At 42.9% G+C, this 16092-nt stretch overlaps 1 protein-coding gene across 3 annotated transcripts in view; it reads left to right on the plus strand.

Annotated features, from left to right (window-relative positions):
- The window catches only part of PLD1 (phospholipase D1, phosphatidylcholine-specific), a 158193-nt gene that overhangs the window by 111433 nt on the left and 30668 nt on the right, over positions 1–16092 (plus strand). For all 3 annotated transcript variants that reach the window (XM_006890352.1, XM_006890354.1, XM_006890353.1), the window contains one exon: positions 15833–15946. In XM_006890352.1, the coding sequence (XP_006890414.1) occupies positions 15833–15946 (114 nt within the window). The remainder of the gene's footprint in view (positions 1–15832; positions 15947–16092) is intronic.

The following is a 16092-nucleotide window of genomic DNA, read 5'->3' on the forward strand; positions in this document are numbered from 1 at the left end:
CGTGTATATCCAACTTCTCCATTCCTGATTTCATCCCTTTATTTTGGCTTCTTTTTTTTAAAGGTAATGGCATTTTTTAAAAAATTTTCTACTATTTTATTTACAAAATTTGAATACATTGTTTTTAAGAATAATTCTTTCAATTTCCCTCACCCTGCTCCCATCAAATTGTGCAACTCCATGATTAATCCCCCTGCCTTCCACCCCTCCTGGATCCTTATACTCATTCTGCAATAATGGTTTTATACAATATTTGTCCTCATGGGACTAAGTTAGTTCACTCTGCATAATGCTCTCCAGTCTCTCCCAAGTTAGGTAATAATTTACCAAATCATTGCTCCTGTGTGCTGCATAGTATTCCATCATGTGAATGTACCATAAGTTCTCAATCCATTCATTTGTGGTAGGACATTTGGGCTGTTTCCATGAACATTGGTGTACAAATCTCTGTTTGTGCCTCAGTTCTCATTTTCTCAGGGTATATGCCAAGTAGTGGAATAGCTGGGTCATACGGAATTTCTGTGTTCAGCTTTGACACTCTAGTGCAATATTCAGAGACTCTCTGGCATTTGTCTTGATCTTTTCTTTCTCTTTTATCGTTATAAAAACCTTTTCTATTCTCCAAGGATGATATTTTTAATATCATCCCAAAACTCTTCTGGTCTTCATTCATTATTGTTCAGAGCCTCAAACCTGTTCTTGAGAAGGTTTTTCAATGCAAGTGAAATAGATTCAGGATCATATTTTAGCTCTTAGGGATTTGTTTTCATTTTCTGATGGTCCATTTTAATTAGCACCTGGTCTACTTTTCAGAGCTGATACTGAGCTTCTCCAGTGACTCTTTGCACAGATGTCATCAGTCTGACTCCTGTGTATTCCATCATCTGAAGTCCATGTGTACGCATAGTCACTGTGTTTTTCTATAAAAGGTGATTGTGCAAAATTGTATTATTCTATCACCAGCCTCGTTTCTGTCACCAAGTCCATATTTTCTGACCACTGATCCTTCTTCCTTGTTCTCAGCTTTTGCATTCCAGTCACGAGTTATTACTAACGCGCCTAGACAGTCTCGTCTCATGCAGTTTCTAGCCTCTGGAAACCCCCTCGAGAGTGAGCTCTGTATGAGTTGATTCCCACGTGATCATAATGAGTTGTTGCATGACTAAGGTTGAGTATCTTTTCATATGGCCATTTCTGTATCATCTTTGGAAAAACTTCTGTTAAGGTCCTTTTGAATTGAGCTTTTCAGAATTTTCTTTTTGAGTTGTAGGATTTCTTTATGTGTTCTTTATACAAGTCCTATATTAGACATATGACTTGTAGATGTCTTCTCCCATTCAGTGTGTTGTATTTTCACTTTATTATTATTATTTGAAACATAAAAGCTTATTATTTTTATAAAACCCAAGGTATATTTTTTACTTTGTTTCTTGGGCTTTTGTTATCATACTTAAAAAACCATTGCCAACTTCAAAGTCTTGAAGAGTCTTACTTAGTATTTTCTCTAAGAATCTTATAGTTTTACCTCCTATATTTAAAACCTGAGTGCATTTTGAGTTACTGTTTAGATAGAGCATATCGTGAGGGTTTAAGCTCATTCTTTCACATACAACTATTCAATATCCTCACACCACTTGTAGAGAATGCTGTTGTTTCCCCATGAAGCTGTCCTGGCATCTGGGCCTATTCCTTTCTATAAAATAAATAGAAAGAAGAAGAAGAAAAGAAAAGAAAACATAAACAGGCAGAAGTTTTGTTTTTACTTGTTTCAAATCACTGGACACATGCAGTGGGGAATATTAATCACATAACCCACTTGGGAATTAAAACTTCCTTTCCTTTTGGCTTTCAGGGTCATTTGGTGGTTTGATAGCTTTCTTTCACTTAATAATTTGGGAACTTTTAGTCTTAAGAACATTTTGTAACAGTAACTGTCAACATTTATATAATTTGTGGTTTATATGTTATTGAATTCTTGAAAGTAGGTCATATAGTTGTTGTTATTATTGTTCTTGTTGCTATCCTTTGTTTTAGAGTTCACCACTGAGATTTAAGAGGTGAGGTAAGGTGTTTCCAGGCCACCAACAACAATAGATAAAGAAGGTTGTAAGCCCACGCCACAGGACATTATACCCAATGCCCCGTCCCATAGAACTACAGTCCATTGATGGATCTCATTGAAGACTCTGTTATTATCCCAGCCTGAGGCTTAATAATCCCAACTGCCTATGAATCACAAGTGCTCAGGTCTTTCATTCAGAGGGTCGCTATGAGTCGCCTGTGACGCAATGGCAATTAACAACAACCTAGAGAGAGCTCTGTTGGCCTAGTGGACAGAGAGTGATGCTACTAAGTCAAAGGTGGGTGGTTTTAATCCATGGCCCTCATATTTTTTAAATTATTTTTGATCAAACACTTTTCTGGGTGTATAGCCCTGGTCTGTCCACTTGCTGTACAGAGGTAACTCATGGTTGCTGTGAAGTTGAACACTGTGACACTGATGTGTAAAATGTGACAATGGTTACCCACGGTGAACAGTGTTTGGTGGAACTCCCCGATTGAAACAAGCTTGGAAGCAGGAGTGGCATCCACTTCCAGAATAGCTTGCCTCTGGAAACTATGAACTTGGAGAAAGGACGAAAGTTACACAAGTGTTTATGTCATTCGTTCATAGGGTCTCTCTATGAATTGTTTACAGCTCGATGGCACTTAACCACAATAACCACCACCTATGACTCAGTTACTGGATACTGACTGACTCCAGGCAGCAGATGTGACCTCCCCTGGGGCAGGTCTCTGACTCATTCAGGAAGTTCCTGTGAGAGAGCGGACACTGACTGACGCTCTGCTGTATGTTGAATCCTGCCTTGATCTTTTGGTGGGGAGATCTGTGTAGCTCGTGACACCATCCACCACCTCCCAAATGGTACCCAATAAAGCTCATTCTTGACAGCACACAGGAATCACCACTGCAGAAGAAAACAAAGCAAACAAAACACCACTGCAGTGGAACAAAGTGGAAAACACAGCTGAAGACTGCACTTACTTGTCTGAGAGAGACTGGTGGACTCTTTTAGACACTCTTTTTTAAGTCTGGAGCTGAACTCAGTCCCCTAGATCAAATGTAAGCCTAGAAGGTGAGGGAGACTCCTCAATAATCTGCATTATGCAGATAACACAACCTTGTTTGCTGAAAGTGAGGAGGACTTGAAGCACTTGTTGCAGGAGATCAAGGAATACAGCCTACATTATGGATTGCATCTCAGTATCAAGAAAACAAAGATTCTTACCACTAGACCAATAAGCCGTGTCATGATGGATGGAGAGGATATTGAAACTGTCAATAGCTTTGTCTTGCTTGAATCCACAATTAACAGTTAACAAGCCCTTGGTACCAGCAGTCAGGAAATAAGGAGATGCACTGCACTGGGAAAATCTACAGTTAGGAGCCTCTCCAAGTTATTGAGAAGTCATGATATCAGTTTGAGGACTAAGATGTGTCTGCTTCAGGCCTGAGTCTTTCTGATTACTTGCTATGTATCGCAGAGCTGGACAATGAATAAGGATGACAGAAGAAGAATTGATGCCTTTTTGCTGTGGTGTTGAAAAAGAGCTGGACATTTCATGCTGTTGTGGTGTTGTGTACCATAGAGTGAGAACCAACCCATAGTTGACCCTCTGGCAGGTTTGCAGAGACAGTTGATTGCACAGGAGGGGACAGCCTAGCCTTCTCATATTGAGCACCTGGTGGCCTCAAGCCAAGGGCCTTCAGGATTGCAGAGTAGCTTCTACCACTAGGCCACCAGAGCTCCGAACATCCCACGGCCTGTCAAAAGAACACAAATATGTCTTGGAGAGGGTGCAGCCAGAGTGCTCTTTGGAGGCAAAGGTGAGGAGCTTCTACCTCACATACTTTGGACATGTTGGTAGGAGGGGATATTCCCTGGAGAGGGACAGTAATACTCAGGAAGATAGAAGGTCAGTGAAGGAGAGGAAGACCCTCGATCAGGTGGATGGACACACTGACTGCTGTATCGGGCTCTAATGTGTCAGGAAGAGCGAGGATGGCACAGGATGGGACAGGGTTCAGATCTGTTGTTCATAAGGTCACTGTGGGTCGTACTTGACTCAACAGCACCTAACAACAGCAACACAAAGTGATCAAAAAACACTTACACTGGGAAAATTTGCTCTCAAGCCATGGTATTTTTCCATTTCTTCTTATGTATCTGAAGTTGAATAATGATGGCAGAAGAATTGTTGCCTTTGAATTGTGCTGTTGGATAAGAGTGTTTCATATCCCATGAACTGCCAACAGAACAAAGAAATATATTCAGAGGAAGTACAACCCAGATGCTTCTTAAAGGCAAGGGTGATGAGACTTTGTCACATGTGCTTGGAAAAAGTTGTCAAGACGGGCTTGTCTTTGGTAAAAGACATCAGGCTGGGAATAGTAGCTACGCAGTAAAAGGGAAGAAAATCCTTAACAAGATTAATAGGCGTGGTGCCGGTAACCATGAGCTCGGGTTTACCAGAGATCACAAGGAAAGTGCTGGATAGGACGCTGTTCAGCTGTGGCGTTCAGAGGGTCACTATACGTGGCAGTGACTTGGACAGCACCTAACGTGATGATGAGGATGGCACAGGCCAGGGCAGGGTTCAGCTCAGCTGTCCATAGGCTCGCTATGAGTCATATTTAACTCAACAGCTCCTAACAACAACAACATAAGGTGATCAATAAAGCAGGTAGGAATACACACCTTAGAGTGACCACCCAGACAAGACCAAAATAAGATAAATACAAACCCAGGGAGGCCAAGGGTGGGATTATTGGACAAACGGAAAAGGGAAGACCTGTACGTGCAGAGATTTCTTGCATGCTAGCCGCTGTACCGTTTCTGTGGGGAAAGGACGTCTGAGTTGCAGAATATCGCAGTGTCGTTCTTACCGTCTTCGTATTTCATGGATGTAGGGCAGTGCTTTATCTGTAAAGCACACTGAGCAAAGGCAAAAACTGCTTTTTAAAAATGAAATTGAAATAAGTTGTAGAAACGCATTAGGTTGACAAATGAACACATTGGGCTGAGCAATGAGCCATGAATTTTAGAATTATGCTCGGTCAATAAATAGAGTGAAATTCAGCTCCTCTCCTCCCAGTTATTAGTTCCCTATAATGAATGGTATGATCAGTACCTGTGTGCTTGGAGTTTTTTTAAGTATTGGGAAGCCTGAAAGTATGCTTTTCTTTCTTTAATTTGCCTTTAAAAATGTTGGCTTCTTAAAACAACTCTTCCCAGAATTTTAGTGCTCGGAAGAACCGTCAGCTGTTTTCTGATGGAACATTTCCCTGGAATCCTCTGAGCTGTTCCTTGAAATGGTGGGGGAGTGCGGATGGGGGTCTGTGGCAAGGTTAACATCTGTTACCTTATATCTCATTATATCTTGTGCTTGGAGGTTTGTTGAGTACATTAAAGACGTTGGTAATTTCAAACTTCTTTTTTAGAAAATGTGAAATGAGCGTATCAAATGCCAAATTGCCTGTGTGTCATTTAGTTCCGTTTTCTTCACAGTCTCCTATTTAATGTCTGTTGCCTTTGAAGATGCTGTGGACGTCACACATTCCAGCGTTCACTGCCTGCATGCACATAGCCTCGGAACGTGTTTTATATGTTCCCTTTTTTTATACCTCCACAGCATTATTCATCTCCTATGTCATGGACAATATGTATTTTTCATGTAGGAATTTCTGTTAGCTTGTATTTTTAGGGAAGGCAAAGGCAGAGGAAAAAAAAAGGTTTATCTTGCAGGCCACACTGGGTCCTTTGTTACCAAGGACTGTGGTCTTTTTGCCATGGTAACAGCGCCAGCATCCTCTATCCAAGCTAACTTTCTCTCTCCTTCATAGACTTATCTGTGCACTAATTCTCCAAGAATCAGAACTTCCCTCCCGAGTGACATGCCTAACAACAAATATAATTCTGTTTTATATTAAAAAACAACAACCATACAGCACAAAGCCAGTGGAACAAATTGGTGCCAGCATTTTGTCCAGGCCTGACCAGGGAACTCGGGCCCTCGTCCAGTTCTCATCTCCCTAGAGAGATTGAACTCTGGAAAATGCCAGCTCCTTGAACTGGGCTAAGCCTTCATTTTCCTGCCAGGCCTGGAATCCAGCCCTATAACAGTTCCCTATGCCACTTCCTCCTGATTCCTTCTCAACAGATAATTCTTTGCAAGAATGGATTTTTGCAATGCTTCCGTGTTCTGATCCGTGACCGACAGCCTCAGAGTATTAGTCATCCTAAACAGAGAGTGACAGGGAAATTGCCAGGAAAAAACAAACCCAGAATGCCTGCGTTAATAAGGAACACTGTCTCTGAGCTGAGGCCAGCTCCCAAGCCCCATGAAACCTGCCTGGGAAAATTCAAACATGACTAGAAACTGAGTGGAAGAACTATAAACCACAGCCCCAAATTGCTGAATGATTGAAATCGGACCACCTGATCAGAAAGGGAACATTTCGAAACACTATGTGAGTGCGTTTCTCAGCTCTTTGCTTATGGAAACTTGAAATGCATAATTTTGCATCCTTTTAAATAAATCAGACACGAGGGAGCTCTGGTTGCATGGGGGTAAGAAGCAGCACTTCAATCCCAAAGGCACATGGTTCAAATCCACCAGCTGTTCCATAGGAGAGAAATAGGCACGATTCTCCTGTATAATTAAGTGCCTCTCAAATAAATCAGACACAGACTGCATTTTTTGCTCTGTTATCACCCCAAGTTGGCTTATGCAGTGAAAATGTATTTAATGTCTCCATGTTCCAAAGTTGAACTGCATTGAAAAATTACACTGAAAGTGCATTGAGAAAGAACATTTTAAATTTACTTGAACCCTTTATGCTTACCCCACCTTTAGAAGAACACCCCAAAGCACTTGGAGTTTGCTCATAATTGACGGGACAAGCAATGTTCCACAGGGAATCAGATTAATTGGGCCCCAGATGCCAGGAGGTCTGGGAGCTAACCCAGGTCTGCTGTCTCCAGGCGCATGGCCTTTCTGATGTATCAGTTTCTCTTTTTCATACGCTGGCTTTTCACTTTAAAAAAATGAGATAGCGAGAGAATAGTAAAATGTCTGCCCTAACTAGCTCGTAAGAACATGTGTGAAAACAATTTAAAACCTGGAAGCACAATTTCATTTAAAAAAATGGTGGTGGTTCCATGAAATGCAGCTGTTCTTGGGCCAAGTGAATCTGGACTCGTAGCAACTCTTGGTGTCTGAGTTGTTGTTGTTGTTGTTGTGAGGTGCCTTCAGGTAGATTACAACTTATAGCAACCCTCTGAACAAACCCCTGAAACTTGCCCTATCCGGGTTCTCATGATCTCCGAGGTGCTCGAGTCTGTCTTTACATGCACTGTGTAAAACAACCTTGTTGAAGCCCATCCATGTCTCTTTTCCCCAAAGACTGAACCTGCCTAACAACATCCTCAAAGTATGTGAGTTCATATTTCACCAGCCTTGCCTCAGAGGAGCACCCTGGTTCACTTTCTCCAAGACGTACTTGTATAGTCTTTTGTCTGTCCCTGGAATACTCTGGTCTTCTCTAACACCACAACTCAAAGGCATCAGTTATTCTTCTGTCATCCTTAGTCATTATCCCACTTTCAGATGCCTAGCAAGTCCTTGAAAAGACCGTGACTTGGATCAGGGGCACTTCAGTCTTTAAACTGACGTAATTGCTCTTCAGCACTTTGGAGAGGCCCTTGACAACAGATTTTCTTAGAACTTCCCAGTGTGACGTAGTAGAATTGCCCCATATTGTTTTGCCCCATTGAGATGGAGTAGAGCTTCCCCATAACTGTGATCTTTAAGGGGACAGACCAAGAGGACTTTCACCTGTGGAACCACTGGGTGGTTTCAAACCATCAACCTTTCAGTTAACAGTAAAGAGCTTAACCACTGTATCACCAGGGCTCCTTCAAAATACAGTCACTGTTGTTATACTCCTTGGAGTCAGGACTGATTTATAGCTGATCTGCCTGCAAAGGCTGTAAATTGCATGAGAGGAGACTGCTCATCTTTCTCCCGTGGAACCCTTAGTGGATTCGAACCACATGTTCCAGCCTTTGAGTTGCAGCACAACTTCCTAACATTAGGCCACTGTGTTAAATTAGAAGAAGGATAAGGAAACACATATGCTAATATACCATTTCAGAGTTAATATTTATGTTAGAAATGTTTTAGTTAGAGTTTTCAATGTTGTTGTTGTTATGTGCCATCGAGTCGCCTGTGACTCATAGCAACCCTATGTACAACAGCCTTAAACCCGGCTCTGTCCTGTGCCAATCTTATTGTCTCTGACACAACTACCCCATTACCCCAGTCACCGAATCAGTCCACCTCATAGAGGATCGTCCTCTCCTGCGCTGTCCCTCCACCCTCCAAAGCATAATGACCCTCTCCAAGGACTGGTCCCTCCTTACAACATGTCCAAAGTATGTCAGATGATGCTTCAGAATCCTTGCCTCCAAGGAGCAGCCTGGTTTCACCCTCTCCAGACAAAATCTGTTCATTCTCTTAACAGGCCATGGTATATTAAACACTCTTCTCCAGCACTGCAGTTCAAAGGCATCAGCTCTCCTTCTATCATCCCTAATCACTGTCCAGCTCTGTGATGCATAGCAAGTGATTGCAAAGACCATGGCCTGAATCAGGAGCACCTTAGTCTCCAGACTAATGTCATTGCTCTTCAGTACTCTGGAGAAGTTTCTAACAGCAGACTTTCCCAACTGGGCCTTATTTTAAATTACCTAATGACTTCTGTTGAACAAGGAAGACTTTCATTGGTTGTTTTGGGGTTTTGTTTTATTTTTTTTTTTTTCGCCTCCACTGGTGCTTGTTCATCCTGTGACAGGAACATTAGTAAAAGCTCCTCCTGTCTAGAGCTGTCGCAACAGTAATGCTGCTAGAAATAAGGTGCCGCTTCTTCTTGGGAATAAAGTTTCAGATTCCCGACTCTTGACTTGATAATAACCTCCCAAAAAGAACAAATAAAATGAAAACTCAGCCCATGACCACCCATTGGGTCAGAAGCAAACATTGTTCAGTTAGCAGCGGCCGTGAAGAGCATGCTGGGCCAGGCAGTGTTTCGTTCTGCTCGACTTAGATTAGGATCACAGCAGCTGCAGGCAGCCCCTCAGCCCCTGTCTCTGGGGGCCTCTCGCTTTCTCCTCTGAGGCCTGGATTTCTGCCCTCTTGTCTCTAGCGCAGCTGCATCCTGTGCACCAGACTCGTGTCACTTTAGGATTTCACCTGAAGGTAAAGCTCCGGGTTCTAAGCTGCTTTAGGCTTAAGGTGGGCCAAGTCTGTCTTGCGCTTTCTCTGAAACTCTGCCTGGGGAAAACGGTCACAGCACTGGAGTGTCAGTCATTTTCTTACATTTGTTGCCTCTGTCAGTTCAGGGAATCCCTGTGTAAGCAGTCCTCCAGAATGAGAATTTTACATCCTTGTCCTGGTTGTTTGTTTGTTTGGGGGGCTTTTTGGTTTTTGTTTGTTTTTGAGGGTTGCACCCTTGGGCAGTGCCAGCTCATTCTTCCAGATCGGTGAAGTCAGGAAGTGGAAGTTAGCATATTTAAGGGGGAAGTTATTTAATCTGGTATGAGTCTGCTACACTTGTAACTGTCTTGTAGGCATATTGGGAACATTTCAACATTGGGTCAGACACATTGTACATTAGTTTTTAGTGATTGTGTGAAATGCTCTGAATGAATGTGCCTCAGTTCAGTTAACCTCTTATTAGTTACGATGATCTGGTGGCGTAGTCTGTGAAGAGTCGCACCGCTCACCCAAGCGTTGCCCTCCCTAGTGATTAAAATCCACCAGCTGCCCCAAGGGAGGAAGATGGGCAGTCGTCTTCTTTACAGCCTTGGGAAGCCACTGGAGCGTCTGCTGTGACTCAGTCATATGGGAGGGAGAATGGCATGTCCACTTATTTCCAGATCCTACCTAGCAGGTCCTGTCATTTTGAATAAGATGTGCCTGATACAGGCCATGTAGGGAGCTCTGGCGGCCTAATGGTTAGAGGCTGCACGGCAATGTCAAAGGGAAGCTGTTTGAATCCCCGGCTGGTCCTACGGAAGAGGATCATCAGTCTCTTCCCGTGCTATTAACGGCCTCAGAAAACTCGCTGGAGGGTCAGCCGTGGGTCAGTTCTGACTCCACATTACCTACCAACAGCTGAGTAGACCATGGTCTTTCCAGTCACTTGCTATGCCTCCGTGAGGTGGACGATGAATAAAGATGCCAGAATTGATGCCTTTCAACTGTGATGTTAGAGAAGAGCACTGACCATCCCCCAGACTTCCAAAAAATACCAAACAGACACATCTTAGAGAAGGTGCGGCCAGAGGATTCCTTGGAGGCGAAGATGGGGGAGCTTCCTGGCGTAGACTTTGGTCATGTTGCTAGGAGAAGCTAGTCCTTGGAGAGGGACATTGTGCTGGTGAATAATCAGCATAAGAGAAGACCCTCGACCACGTGGATCGACACAGTGACTGAAGCAAGAGCGTGTCAGATCGCGAGGGTGGAACAGAGCAAGACAAGGTTCAGTCTGTTTCTCCCAGGGTCCCCATGACTCCTGGGTTGACTCAGTGACACACACAACGTCTAGCACGTGGCTCTGATCCATCTGCTGCTTCTCAGGAGAGATATAGGCGGTCCCTTCCAGTGTGATTTGCAGCCTCTGAAGACCTTCTAAAGGTTCAGCTGTGGACTGATTTTGACTCAACAGCAGTGCATTCAGTGCTTTGGGTCGATTGTATATTGCAGTGTCATGGGGGTTAGTGAATTTTAAAATAATCACTCATTTTGCAAGAAGCCTGTGAGTGCAGCTCCAACGTAATGATTGCTCGCATGATGGGTAGTTACCCGCGGCTTAGTGCCCAGCTGTGCCTGTCTCGCTTTTAAGATCATAAATAATTCTGTACGTGAGGGACCCAGGCTCTTGCCCTGAGCAGAGTGCTATCATTTGAACGACCCAGTGCTGAAAGAATGGATGTTGCTGAAGGAGATTTGAACCCTCAATTGAGAGAAATGGATCTCTTCTGTGGGTTAAATGAAGGAAGCTAATTGGACATGATATCACATCGACTTTTGTTTCACTGGCTCGCTTAGCCATCGTTTTTGAAGTATAGCATTTCCGAGCTCTTATTTGTACAGCAGTGAAAACCCTACGTCACTCCCGCGAGCTAGCCAAGCCGGGCTTTAAAATTTCATGATTCAGCAAATGCAAGAGCAGCTGCATTTTAAAAGAGTGAAGCCTTCAGAGGAGACAAGTGAGTTGAAGAACAAGAAAATAGAAATATTCTGGCTTTTACAAAATAAATCTGCAAAAGAATGGTGTTTTTTCTAAAGTTATAGCATCTTGATAGACTACTGTTCAGTAGTCTATGTACAGGCTCTCCTTCTTGAACTCATTTTTGCTTTTAAAAACTTGAGGATAAAATGGAGCTACATCTACAAAAAAGAATCATGAACACTTGTACAAAACCACCAATACCGCTTCGAAGATTATTTTGTAGCCAATGTGAAAAATTATATCTAAGTAAGAAAAAATGGCCAATTCTCTCACTCGTTGACTCACTATCATCAAGTCAATTGTGACTCACCCCTCACCCTCCATCAGATTTCTGAAGCCAGGAGGAGACTGCCCATCTTTCTCCTGCTAAGGAGTCAGTTGATTTGAACCATCAACCTCATGGTTGGCAGCCTGACGCGCCACGCACTGTGCCACTAGGGCTTAGCTATTTCAAAATAGCAGTAAGTTAGGAATAATTTAATGTCTCTCGATACAGAACAGGTTTAAATACTAGGGTGTGATGTCTGTGTCAGAGATTGTGAGGATGGCACAGAATAGGACCGGGTTCAGATCAGTTGTTCATAGGCTATGAGTTATACTCAACTTGACGGCACCTAACAACAACAACATATATGATGGTAGACGTTGTAGATTTTTTTTTTTTTGTTTCATTGTATTTAAAAACAACAAAACTCTTTATTAACTGGAATGAGTTCTAGATCCTGTGAATGCTACAGTTAAGACACTCAGCTGCTATGGAAATTGTTGGACCTTTGAGCCCACCCCGAGCACCTTGGAAGAAAGGCCTGGTTATCTGCTCTAACAATTAGTCATTGAAAACTTTCTGGAACATGATTCTGCTCTGACATATGAGTGGCCATGACTCAGAGTCACCTCCATGGCAACCGAAGAACATTTGTCCAGCAGGAAAGAATGTGGGGGCATAGCTCTGAGGCAGAGCATTTGACTGCAGAGGGAGAGAATGCGTATACGTGCTTATAAATGATAAATTCAGAGTATTTCTAAAAGAACATGGCAGAAACGAGTAGCAACAGGAAGCCAGAGACTAGCAAATCAAAGAAGCTTTTTCTTTTTTATTTTTAACCCAACCATATAATCTTCTACCTCTTAAATTATGCCATGAGCATGTATTACTCAAAGGAATAGTTCATTTTAATTAGCTTAAAATAGTGTTGAGGGCATCCTGCGTACAAGGGTCCTTTGTTGGGAACTGCCGAGAATAGAAAGGCATGTGGACAGACGTCCTGTGCTTCAGAAGAGCTTATCACAAACGGAGGCTGCAGGCCGGTTGAGTAGAGCAGCCACAGAACTGAACCAACATCCTAGCTCTGTGCACGGGAAGCCCACAGACAGGAGGAAGATCATGGTGGCTTGACAGAATGTGTAGCCTTTACAGTGACCCCGGGGCATAATCTGTAGGGAGCTGCTCTGTTAACCACAGATCGCCTCTCTGGTGATTCTAATCCAGGGGCATCTCCAGAGGAAGAAAGATGGGAAATCTCCTCCCATGTGATTTAAAGACTCTGAAAACCCGCATCAGCTGTGAGTTGGTTCCCACCCCAAGGCAATGAGCTGTTTGGGTTTGAAGTATCCGATCAGTAGGGTTAGGTGAGGTGGAAAAAAAAATGCATCCCTGGTTTAATGAAGAAAGGGACTTAACTTCATAACTTGAGAATGTGCCTCTGAGCAAAACAAATTGTCTCCTTTTCAAGATGTGTGGGGACAGTAGATCATAATGGGAGATGATTTTCTGGAAAGACCGTGAAGACAGGATGTCAGATTTGTAGTGTCTGGTTTCTTTAGTTAGAAGGTTTAATGCTGGCAAGGGAAAATAGATTTGTATATTCTTTTAGTTTGTTTTTGATACCTGTGGAACTTTACTTGGAGGAGAATTTTAATATTCATAGTATTTTTTATGTGTTTTTTTTTTCTTTCCCCAACCCAAACGATGTTTGCCATCTAGTGATTAATGCATGTCATTACAACAATCAATCTACTTTAAAAATCTTTACTTCTTTGTGGCAAGAAGCTGCACTGCAATCCCAGAGGAACACGGTTCGAATCCACCAGATGCTCTGCCGGAGGAGGAGGCGCAATATCCTCCTGTACCAGTCAGATCTGATTTGACGGTACACGCACACAAAATAATAAAAAATAATAAAGAAAAATTTGAAAAAAAGAATCTTTACTTCTTAGCCCTGTAGTCATGCTCTGGAGCTCCCAAATTCCATGCCCCCTTCATCACAACTTCCTGAACCTCAGTGCACCAGCCCTTGTCACCCCTTTGACAGTCAGAGAATTCTGAAGTAAAATCTGATCTCCCAGAGAGTGATGATACTATTCCCATGAAAGAAAGCGGGTCTGGAAGAAAAGGAGCTTGAGAAAGCATTAGGCAAAGATTCAGTCAACTCAGATTTGAAAATTAACCACTAACAGGACCTATGTCCTTTGTGTAAATAACATAGACTCTTTTGACGATCATGGACTCCGAGGGATACCCTAGTTAAATTCCAGGCTTTCTCTTCTTGTCGGTATCTTATAAATATGTTGTTGTTGTTGTTGTTGTTGTGTGCCATTGAGTCACTTGCGACTCGTAATGACCCTATGTACAACAGCCCTAAACTCCGCCTCTGTCCTGTGCCAATCACACTGCCTCTGACACACCCATCCCGATTACCCCAGTCACTGAATCAATCCACCTCATAGAGGGCCTTCCCCTCCTGTGCTGTCCCTCCACCCTCCCAAGCATAATGTCCCTCTCTAAGGACAATATATATGTCCAAAGTATGTCAGACGAAGCCTCAGAATCCTTGCCTCCAAAGAGTAGCCCGGTTCAACCCTCTCCAGGATCAATCTGTTTGTTTTCCTAGCAGTCCATGGTACCCTCAATACTCTTCTCCAGCACCACAGCTCAAAGGCATCAATTCTCCTTCTATCATCCCTAGTCACTGTCCAACTCTCTGATGCATAACAAGTGATTGCAAAGACCATGGCCTGTATCAGACACACCTTAATCTCCAGAGAGACACCATTGCTCTTCAGTACTTTGGAGAGGTCCCTAACAGATGACTTTCCCATCGCAATACATATTCTAGTTTCTTGGCTTCTGGTGCCAAGAGTGTTGACTGTGGAGCCGAGCAAACTAAAGCTGTGAACAGTCTCAATCTCTACACCATCCATCCTGATGCCGCCAATTGGCCCAGTGGTGAGAATATTATTTTACTATTGTCGTGTGATGAAGTGGGATTTCTTCTTCTTCAACAGTCATTGTTCATCAGCTGGGAGACTAAGCCCAGAAATGTTTGGTCTGTGTGCCTGATTTAAATATAAGCAGCAGTCATTCCAAATTTGTAAAAGACCCAAGATAATATCTTGCAGCTGAGATATCAGAGTTTCTAAACAGAGACGACTCTTTATCCCCCCTTTTCTTTCCTCCTTTTTAAAAAATAGTGGTAGGTATGTGTAGAAAACATTTGCCACATCAGCATTTTAAATTTTACATTTTCAGTGCCATGAATTGCATCATGCTGGACAGCCACCACTATTGTCTGGAGCTCTGGTAGGCTAGTGGATAAGGACCTGTGCTGCTAACCCAGATGCAAGCGGTTCAAATCCACCAGCTGCTCTGTGGAAGAAAGGTGCATGGTCTAGAAAGCCGCTCGAGGGTCAGCTGTGAGTTGGTTTCAACCCCACAGCAATAACAGACAGAACTACTTCCAAACCTTTCCCTCGCTTTTAACAGCACCACATAGTATAAACAAAACCCCTCCCTTTCACATTCTTGATCCCGCTTCTCCCATAAGCCACTAATAAACATTGGACTCTACATATTTGTCTAGTCTAGATATTTTGTCTAAGTAGGATCATGTAATATCGCATACTTTAACGTGTATTAAGATGTCTTTTCTCGTTGTGACTTCAGTATCAGTAAATACACTGGGTTCAATCTACATATTTCTCCCAAGATTTTGATTGTGAGAACACACCTACTCAACAGTTAATAACTGAAAGCCTGAACTCATCAGTCTTTGAACTAGATACAGTAGCTACAAGTAACCAGTTTAACTGTCATGATGACATCTACGTTAGAACACCTTACATGAGATTCAAGGAAGAGACTGCCTCGGCCTGACTTTTGTCCTGTGGAGGACCACACATCTGTGAGTCCAGGAATATGGATTTGTCCATTTTTAAATATCATCTCTTCTGTTTTTCACGGACTCTGAAGAGATACAATGGATAAAATTCCTACCTTCTTGCCATATGCTGCTCATTTTTCTTTTTCAGGTTTTTATGAATTGTTAGCTTGGGTAATGGTTCGCAATCTCCAGTCCAAGAGGAAGCCCTGAAATGTGACAGAGTGTGTTACAGGAGCATCCAGCCTGCTCCGATGCGATTGTAAATAACTCTTTCTCTCTTTGGAGTGACATTCTCTGCATTTGACTTTTACAGGGAAAACCAGAAATACCGGGTGTATGTTGTGATACCGCTTCTGCCAGGGTTTGAAGGAGACATTTCAACTGGTGGAGGAAACGCGCTCCAAGCCATCATGCACTTCAACTACAGGTGCCTGTATTCTAAATGGTCTGTTCAGAGCCTTCAGCCGGCCATGGACGTGAGCTGGCAGAGGGAAGAACGACGCTTCTCATGCCCGTGCACCAGAGCTCCCAACACAGACACACTCCTGATTGATATATATATATATATATATA

This window comes from Elephantulus edwardii, unplaced genomic scaffold (assembly GCF_000299155.1).
Source record: "Elephantulus edwardii isolate Elephantulus edwardi_28Jun2011 unplaced genomic scaffold, EleEdw1.0 scaffold00088, whole genome shotgun sequence".
NCBI classification, from domain to species: domain Eukaryota; kingdom Metazoa; phylum Chordata; class Mammalia; order Macroscelidea; family Macroscelididae; genus Elephantulus; species Elephantulus edwardii.